Source organism: Hypomesus nipponensis, chromosome 15, assembly GCF_054491055.1.
Source record: "Hypomesus nipponensis isolate SF chromosome 15, ASM5449105v1, whole genome shotgun sequence".
NCBI classification, from domain to species: domain Eukaryota; kingdom Metazoa; phylum Chordata; class Actinopteri; order Osmeriformes; family Osmeridae; genus Hypomesus; species Hypomesus nipponensis.
The window spans coordinates 12199336-12208865 of NC_140375.1; the positions used below are offsets into that span (position 1 = coordinate 12199336).

At 39.5% G+C, this 9530-nt stretch overlaps 1 protein-coding gene across 5 annotated transcripts; it reads left to right on the forward strand.

The window, feature by feature from the left end:
- Positions 1–233: 233 nt before the first annotated feature.
- cep126 (centrosomal protein 126) lies at positions 234–8901 on the forward strand. 5 transcript variants are annotated; one of them, XM_084673958.1, is made up of 14 exons: positions 234–635; positions 1200–1310; positions 1529–1555; positions 1882–1936; positions 2595–2740; positions 2903–3014; positions 3096–3288; positions 3616–5536; positions 6102–6203; positions 6552–6667; positions 7039–7096; positions 7186–7374; positions 7512–7576; positions 7680–8901. In XM_084673958.1, exons 2-14 carry the CDS (start codon positions 1211–1213, stop codon positions 7761–7763), a joined length of 3168 nt encoding a protein of 1055 aa, XP_084530084.1. In that variant the 5' UTR covers positions 234–635; positions 1200–1210; the 3' UTR covers positions 7764–8901. The 5 variants fall into 5 exon arrangements, with proteins under 5 accessions (XP_084530084.1, XP_084530085.1, XP_084530086.1 ...); XM_084673959.1 differs by having other exon boundaries at positions 1885–1936; XM_084673960.1 differs by lacking the exon at positions 1529–1555.
- The last annotated feature ends 629 nt before the right edge of the window (positions 8902–9530 follow it).

Consider the following 9530-nt stretch of genomic DNA (forward strand, 5'->3'; position numbering starts at 1 on the left):
AAGTTCCATGAGCAAATTCAATTGGAAAATTGGAAGATTATACATTAGTTTGTTTAGTATAATGTCCAATAGACTATAGTTTATTCCCCAATGCAAAACTCATTTGAAAAGAGACCGTTTTAACTGATTAAATCATTTTTGTATGAAAAAACGTCTCTTGTCAAATAAACCTGTTCATCATGACTGAGAGCCACCTGCTGGAGAAATCAAAACAGAGCATCTCCAAAGGATTTCCGTTGTCAAGGAAGCGCGTCCTCGGTTGCCAACATGGCCTGACATGTACACAGACTGTTTTATGTAGAAAGCAGGGAACGAAGGATTTGAGTTTTTTGACGTCTTGCAGAAATGGTAAAGGTAGCTGTCTTGTTGACCATTTTTCCAGCAAATTATTTACTCTCACACCGAAGTAAGATTACAATGCGGAGTATTTCGGATATGTACTTTTAATCAAAGTTAGCCTGCTGTGTAACTAGCTACTAGCCATTGCTAACGTGAGCTGAACAGGACTGTCAAAATGAACAACATCGTGGTCGAATTAACACTTCAGCAATGGTATGTCAGTTAGCTGGCTTGTCACCAGCAGCTAGCAAGCTAGCACATAGGATGCAAGTTCTGAAGGACAACGTAATATATTCGTATCCTTTTTCGACTGACACTTTCCAATGTTTTGCCAGGTTAAAGTACAGTACATACAGTACAGTACCGGTAATGTTTCACTGTCAGTAAAACAATAATTTATTGTACATTCACACAAACTGGATAGCTAGTGTACCTGATTCTTTCCCGTGTTTTAAATGAAGTATTGGCTACAATTTTGCTAGTTTTAATCAAAGTTTTGCTTTATCACATTAGAATAGGAATTAAAAGTTATGCTTAATCATTACATTTTCATGGTTCTTCATGGCCTCACGCTCAATTACACATAATTATTTTTAAACATGCACTGTATTTAGTTAGGTAGCTACTGTTTGTATTGTAAGAGATAGGCAAGGCAAGGCATTAAAGGAAATGACTAAAGTTGGACACTAATATTTAAAATGTGTGGGTAATTATTCCTGTTCACTATATACTTTGGAAATATCTGTATATCATAGATAACATCATTAAAGTTAGACAAGTTACCATGGCGTCGGAGCATGCAGCATAGTATTTATGACCATGTTTATGCAGTCCAGTTGAAGTCCTTAGCTCGACACCAGGTTGGGGGTTGATGGAGTGCTGGAAGATGATCGCCAGATATTGGTGGAGGAACAGAAGTCATGTAGAGCCCTTGCCCGGAAGCACTCCCTTGAGACAAATCGACGTAGAAAGTATGATTTTTATCTCAATATCATTTACATCTTTGTCACAAGAAAATTGTCTAAGTTTAGGGATGCATTTTAAGTGAGTTACACAGCAGTTCCAATGTAATTATAGTGCTGTAACTATACAAATGTACTGCTTTGAAGTTACTAGTGCTATTCTTGTCTTTCGTCTCTAGTGCTATTGTTGTCTCTTGTCCAGTTTATGTTTCTATACCTTTTTGAAGGTAATGCTTGCGGTGATGGAAGATTAAGTGAGTAAACACTGTAGTTGTCAGGATTTTGTCCTCTGGAAATAGGTCTTGCAGTAAGTTACCCGAGGGATTGATAACAGTGACTCAGCTAGCCTAGATCTATTCTCGATGAGGACCAAATCCTGACCCATAATACCCTGCTAAATCTGTAGTGCTACAAGCGTACCAACACAAGTAGGATATAGAGGCCTAATGGGCAACACTTTGTATCAATTTAAGGTTACATTAACTACAGTACCTTGTAACTTCAAATCAGTACATTTGTATAGTTACAGCACAGTAATTACATTGGAACTGCTGTGTTGTTACACTTCATTACATTTCAGCAGTACTTTATTACACAACTGAAACCTGGTATGGAGGAGGTTGGGCTTTCCAGGGGTAAGTGGATGTTAACATTGATGTGGAAAAATAGAACATAGAAAAACAAAGACAACATACAGCCAACAGATGTTCATTATACTCAGGCCGACACATGACTATGGTCAGAACAAAATATAGGTTACAGGAACCAAAGCCTACATATGAATAATAAGATATATGAACAAATATAGGCAAAGGTTGATCTACTGATTGTGATAAACATACCAAATAGGAAATTCTTGAAGTCTTTGACATTGATCATGTTTTGGTAATGTAACCATTAACTGCCCTTTTTTCTTATTGTAAAGTTTTGCCAAATATTTTCTAAAAAGGTGTGTAAGTGTTAAAATAAAGAGTAGGAATTATTTGCTCAGTAAAATCCATCTGTCATACATCACGGTGCCTGCAAACAAATGCCAGCCATATGCTAGGTTTTTACCTTTTTGAATTTGACTTTACTACCAGCAGGCTAAATGAGGGCTTTAACTTATTAATGACTGTGTTGAAAATAAACCTGGACGATTGGACTCAGGTTCCAGTAATGCGTACAAACTCACTTTAATCAGTGATGCTACAATTAATTAACTTAAGCATAGCACAGTTACAAAACTGAAGGGGTAATACTTGATTTGATGTTCCTCCCAACTAGTGTGCTCAGTTAAGTTTGTACACCTAGGGCTCTAGAGGAGCGGAGGAAGCTGTGGGATGTCCAGGAGGAGAGGCTGAGAGAGAGCATCCTACAGCAACGGAAACAGAGAGTTCAAGATGCCACTGAACGCTTCCAGAGAGCCCACCTGCCTCCATCTCAAAGGAGGAGACAATGTTAGTATCATATCCTACCCGCGTTACATATGTGACTGACTGACTATTGTGTTTTTAGGTTTATTGGACTACAAATGACAGAATAATGTACTCCAATAGACTGTTGTAACACAAATGATTTATTTTCTGTTTTAGTGATACATGGTTTTTATTGTATTTCAGCTATTAAGAAAAGCTACCCTAATATTGAAGATGCACTTAGACACATTCAAGGCACTTTTAGCTCCTACGCCCGACAGTCTTCCTTCCTGTCCAGCAGCTCCACCATAAGCAGGTAAGAAAATCTGCCACGCAACATGATATCTTCGCTAATATCTTGTTTTTACTAACAGTAAGACGGTTTTGTTTAACCAAGGAGCTGCACTCCATCTCCAAAGCCTCCCATGGGGCCTAATCTCAAGCGTCACCAGAGGACACTGTCTGCTGTGGAGGCTTACACTAAACTGATGCAAGAGCAGACCATGCATAGCTTCAAGAACAGCCAGTTGCTTTTTCTCAGTGAGCTTCAAGAAACACAAGTGAGGGAGCAGGAAGCCACCAGTCCTCAGGTACAATAAGCCTCTTGAGTGAACAGTGAGGTGAGGCCAGAAGATGGACATCAAAACGCCTCCAAGGGCATACGTTATATCCAAAGCACAAAATCAGAATATCTTAATTTACTAAATGTAGAACTTACACAGGAATTTGTCTTGGTGATACATTGCAGTAAAACAAAACAAAAAAATGATTATTATATGGCTATGACTATGGCAGTATACATTTTTTCTAGTTAACTGGACATAATACACCTAAAACACATTATTGAGAAAGTTCTGATGTTCATAACTCCCTATTTAACTCACATAACTCACACTGTCTTAAATTCTGTCTTCCAGGATGACCATGTTCCTGAAAGCCATCATTCAGACAGCCTGTCCAGTTTAGATAGTTTAGAGAATGAGGACTTCAACCATAACAATTCAAGAAACATAGTATGTTCCTCTCAGTCCTCATTGGACCAGTTGAAAATGTTTGACTGTAAAAAGACCCAAATTACACAGAGAAACATAAGTGATAACACTCCTACATCAACAAATGCATCTTCAAGTGATAACCTACTCCAGACGACCCAAGTCTTTTCAAGCCCTCAGTGCAAATCTTGGAATCAGGAGCCTGAAGAACCAAACAGGAAGTTGCAGAACCTACCTGAAGCCACTAGGGGGGCTACCACTACAGAAAAATCACTCAACACTGAAGCCCAGCCCTCTCACCATCACCACAGCTTCTTGGCACTCATTGGTACAGACACAGGGGGCCAGAAGTCTGAAGAAAACGCAAGGAACAAAATAGCGTTACATACTCTAGCAGCAATCAAAGCTTCACCAGACAGTACACCTCTGGATTTTGCTTGTCTGTTACAAAATGGAAAATTACTAGACAACAGACTGCATGTGACAAACAAAGAAAAAAATCCATCAGCAACAAAGGTCAATCTGCCCACCAGAAACTACAACCACAAAGAGGATTTATGTGAGGCACATGAAGTCATGAAAGAAACTATTGCTTTCCAAACAACATTAGAGAGCATAAACCAATCACATAAGTCCTATGATGTAATGAACAACCTAGATAAAAATTCTGATTCAGAGCCCATCGCTGCCAGGACTAAGCATACAGAACCTATTAATCAGACGTGCAACTCGAACACACATGAACCATTTGACATACCTAAGTGTCATGCAATATCTGGTACCAGTTTCCAAATGGGTGAGGTCAGAGTTATCAAAGGAATTCTGAAAAAGCAATCCAAATATGTGTCTGGAAATGCCAAAACCATTTATGGTGCAGGACATTTGGTTTTTACCAAACAAGTAGCATTGTCCATTAGAGATAGTGTTGAATTGACCAAAATGAAAGCTGAGGAAGAAGAGGGAAACAAGAAAATAAAAAAGAAGCTACGTTGGTTGGATGAGGTGAACAATGAAGGAGAGGATAAGGACATAAACACAAATATAGTGAAACAGAATCATACAAAAAGCAAGTATGCATATCCACTTCAACATAAAAGTTACTCAGCAGACCACCAGGAGAGTATTACTGTGGTCCCAGGGGCTCCGAGAACTGGCCCCAATACGACCCCTTCAGCCTCCACTAGTTATCAATTTACAAAGCAGGCATGGGCAGATGTTGAGGTTCAGGGTGGCAAGCTTCAGGACCAAGAAGAGGAGGTCAAGGTGCAAAGGGGTAGCATTAGGACTGGGTGTCCCAGGGTCCCTCGGAGAATACGCTCTGCCAGAGTTGGGTCGGGTTCTGTTTCCTCTTGTTCCAGGAAAGGCACAGTCATCAGGCCTCAGTCTGCCGCAGAATTAAATCACATAACCAGGAGCCAGGGGAAGGTCATGGTGCCTCGGCCCCCTCCCAGGACTGATACCATGGATGGAAACACAGGAGAGGCAGCAGGATACTCCACCAGCACACTCTACTATTTAGATCACACCAATGCCCAGCAGGGTCTTCCTATGGAGCAGGCTTTGTACAGGGAAAATTCAGACTGCCTTAACCCTTCCGTTACAGATGGCTTTAGGACAGATAGTGGTGTTATGTTCACACCTTTTCCACCATCCGACTATCCGTTGTCTGCGAGTGCTTCCAAGGGAAGCACCACCTCTGGCCAGCAGGAGTCCCAGGCCAGCGGAGGGAGGCGGGGGGGTGCCATGCTGTACGATGAGAAAGGCCTCTGTTTGGATCGCACTCCCACAGATGAGGAGATCTCACAGCTTTGGCATGGGGTCCGCAGTGCCTTATCCACAAATAATGGTAATGTAGAATGCTGGGCTTCTGGTTCTCTGACACAACTAGTGCATTGTTGTTGTTTTTGTTGATAAGTGTGACAGAATCAGTATGATTGAAGTTGATGTGCCGATTAATCTGTTTTCTGATTGAAGTCATCCAAAGGGTACTACAAATATGGAAGTCTAAATGCTTTTAATCTTGTAGGCTGAATTGAACAGTTTAATCTCTTATTCATCTCAATTTCATCTTTTATGTTATTATAAAATCCCATGAAGAAACTATAGTCTCTTTGTGAGTTTGCTAGTTTCAATGAGGTTTGAGATTCTCTCTGAATATTTACCCCATGAAAACTTTAGCTTTAGTTGTATCAATATGTCAAATGGATCTATTTATTGACAGAACTGGTTATGGAAATTCAAGACAACATGCCAATTTTGTAGCATTAAGTTGGTAGGGAGACCTAGTAAATAACCTGTAAATAAAGTAAAACTGTATGCTTGTAACATTTTCATAGACATTTTTGTGATCAACTTAGGTGACCTTAGAAACTTCCTGACATGCAACGGTTCATTGTATGTCCTTTCTCAAGCTCGTGCCAATTTGACCCAAGTTACCATCAACGGAGATAGTCTGATCAATGGCGTCAGAGCAGTCACAAGAATGGGTGGCTTCTTTCTCTCCCCCTCCAACGGTGAAGTCACAGACTCATATTAAATATTAAATATATAATATAAAGATTTCCATTAGGATGTACAATATTTGTATTACACTGAGTTATAGAGATAGAAAATATAAGCTATTTCAAGCTGCACAAATGCAATTCAGCAGCACTTAAAATTACAACACAAATGCCGCATGTGTTGCATATTGTACATAAACAAAGTACACATTATGCTCAGTTGTGTGTCATGTGTCAATTCAGCTCTTCTCTAACAATAGTAAAAATATACAGTAAATCTGGCCTCTTGATACGATGTATGCCTTTAATTCTACTTAAATGCTGCTGTAGTAGTCACACTAACTACATTTTTCTGAGTAGCCAGGAATGTTATCAGAAGACCGAACCCAGAGAGCACAAGAAGCAGGAGGAGATGTGTGGAGCCGAGCAGACAGGCTCCAGGCCTGGGGACCAGGAGGCTTCCCTTACCCACTCAGGTACATGCATGTAATCCCCTGCTACCCTCTGGGTATGTATTGTGAACTAAGTTCTTACAGATTAATGTTGGCTGGTTGTTAGAACTTGTTATATATTTTGCAATCCCTCTCACACTGAGTGCAGTCCAAAGGGAAATTCACAAGACAGCTTGCCACTGAGATTTTTATTGTCAGGAACAGTTGTATATTTTGATAGTGATGAGGTACTTGCCTGTGCGTTAAATCAGAAGTGGTGCCCTGTCATGTTTATGGTTGAGTTTTCATAGGAAAGTTGAATTTCTCCAAGTAGATGGTAGACTGTGTTTGCAAGTTCTGTCAACTGCCATATATCCTAGAACTGGACTTAATGCATCTGATTTGCGTTTACGCAGGCCGCATACCAGTTATCTCCATGGCCATGCAAATATGACTTGACACATACAGATGAAGGTAACTTCATCGTCGTTGACTATTCCAGCTAGCTGTATCTTCTTTCTGGAATATTTGATGTGCAGTGATTGTGTTTATTGTGCTGTCAGGTCTTGAGAGTGCAGCCCAGTCTAGTCTGGCTGATGTTTCTGGAGAAACCTCGGTGGCCAACACTGATGTGATGGCTGCTATGGAAACTATCCAAACACAGAAGCAGCAGCAGCGTGGTCTCACCAACATCTCTGTGGAGGAGCAGAAGATCCTGCTGTCCCTGGACAGACTCAACAATCGCCTGCAATGTGAGCATTTCCCAAAGACAAATAGTTTGTTTGCTCTACGATGAACAAAGACTTTCAGTTTTTGAAGCATATTTCACATCCCCTGAAGACTAATGTTATCACATAACATTCACAGCTCATTGTTTTGTGTTTTACAGATGTACAAGAGTATGCTGGAGGGAACACTTCTGTCAAAGGCATCTTGCATGACGTTATGGCCTATGTGAGCATCTTATAAGCAATATAAGACCAATATTTATATCCACTCTTGACGGGACTATGTTGCACATTACCTATGTTGTCTGTCTTCTCTGTCTCTTTCTCAGGGAGGGGAAGGGAAGGCTTCAACCCCCAGCAAGCACCGCATCGTGTCAGCCGACAGCCGCTTTCGAAGCCAGAAGAAATTCTGACATGGGTTTAGTATGCTCCCTTAATGCTCACGTATGCCTCTTCCCTTCAATGACCCATAATTATGTACTAAAAGCACTTTAGAATGCTTTAACATGTTCTGTACAATTGGTCATTCACAGAAAATTTGAAATGTACAGCAGGAAGGTCGATTTTTCTCTTACAATATCTATGTGACATTATATCCATATAAATGAGAAAATTGAATGATAATAAGGGCTCCAACTTGACTTGAAAAGGGCAATTCTTTTGTCAGGATAGACTGAAAATCCATCCAAAGAGCCATTTTTGTTGCTCAACTGCAGTAAAACAATGTTTTTGTTTTGTGGCGTGTGCTTATTTATCCTTAAGTTGTTTACTTTAAAAAAAATATTTTTCATTGTATACCTTAAGTTTGAAAATAAAATCACCACAACACACCTGCTGAATCCACCCTGTATTTACAAATTAGTATAACCCTATATTGACTGTACATTTCATGAGTTTGTTATTAATGCATTGCACCTTGTATAACCAGGCTATGTTGTAATTGGTTTGCTTAATACAAATACTTAATACAAATGTATTATTTTTGTATGAGATTTACAGTATTTTTATTTTTAATTGTAATTATTTGTTGTACATTATACACAAATATATTGTGCATTGAGGTGTGCTGGTGATTAAGAAATTAAATCATCTAATGCAAATGTTGTGACATTTTACTTTTTTGCAAAAGCTGATACGAGGTGTGGTTTGTTGATATTCTTTGGGGCATTTTCAGGGGAACCAATGAAACTGCTGTGAAAAGGAAACAGATGGTTGGGTACAATGTCAAAATAGTTCATGTGTTTGCTTTTCTTTGATGGCAGCTGAGTCAGATTACATTTTAATTTATGCATAAGACTCAACCTACTAGCCCAGCCAGGTTGGGATGTCAACTTCTGCCACAGAGTTCTCAATTATCTAATCTAAGTCAGTGCTGTAGGTTTTAGGTAACCGTTGAAGTTACATAACTACGCATTTGCCTTTGTGATTTTTTGTTGTTGTGTCTTGAAAATGTTCCAATTGGTTGGTATCTGAAGCCTATGTGCAAAGGTGAAATTAAGTGGTTGGCATGTATGGTCAAATGCTTTCTTATTCACAATAAAGCATACTATTGCAGCTTTTTCTACAAGAAAGCAATCAGTGATGTAAAGGCTTTGCTTGTCCAAGCACAACATGTTCAGTTCTGCCTCCAGTCAACCTGCCATGACTTGTTTTGGGAGGTGGAAGAGTCCTAGGCACACCTCAAGAATTTAGCTCTGAAGATGTGACAAAACCTTTTTGTACTGCACACCTGTCAAACTGGTTTTAGGTTTTTGTGTTTTTTAGGTTTTAGCTATTTCTTAAAGCTGCAAGTGTTTGCCAATCCCAATATGTTTTGACTCAATATTGCTCACTGTATGATATTTAGTTGAGCCATTTAGTTATTTGCTTTTGTTTACATTTTAAACATGTTGATTACCTTACCATTACACTGATTATCTTTCCATACCCCTTTTACAAATCATCTGTTCTGGGTCAAGTGTGTGCTCTCCCTCAAAGTCTGATCTTTGACACAGAAATGAAAGGAGATATGCACTTAGATAGGTCACTTTGGTTAAAAGCATCAACTAAATAAATGAATTTAAGAATGCTAATGTACTAGAAGCTAGAAACTAGCTCCACATCCACCTTTTGCCTGAAACTAAGCTGAAACTGAAGGCTAGCCATTACGTAACAGTGTACTTTGTGACAGGGTCTACTAC

Excerpts from the sequence above, each read along its gene's own strand:
- cep126 (XM_084673957.1), top strand. The coding sequence starts at position 550 with ATGGTATGTCAGTTAGCTGGCTTGTCACCAGCAGCTAGCAAGCTAGCA. Across the intron at positions 1,311-2,594 it reads GAGACAAATCGACGTAGAAA|GGCTCTAGAGGAGCGGAGGA; the intron begins GTATGATTTTTA and ends TTGTACACCTAG. Across the intron at positions 7,097-7,185 it reads CTTGACACATACAGATGAAG|GTCTTGAGAGTGCAGCCCAG; the intron begins GTAACTTCATCG and ends TTGTGCTGTCAG.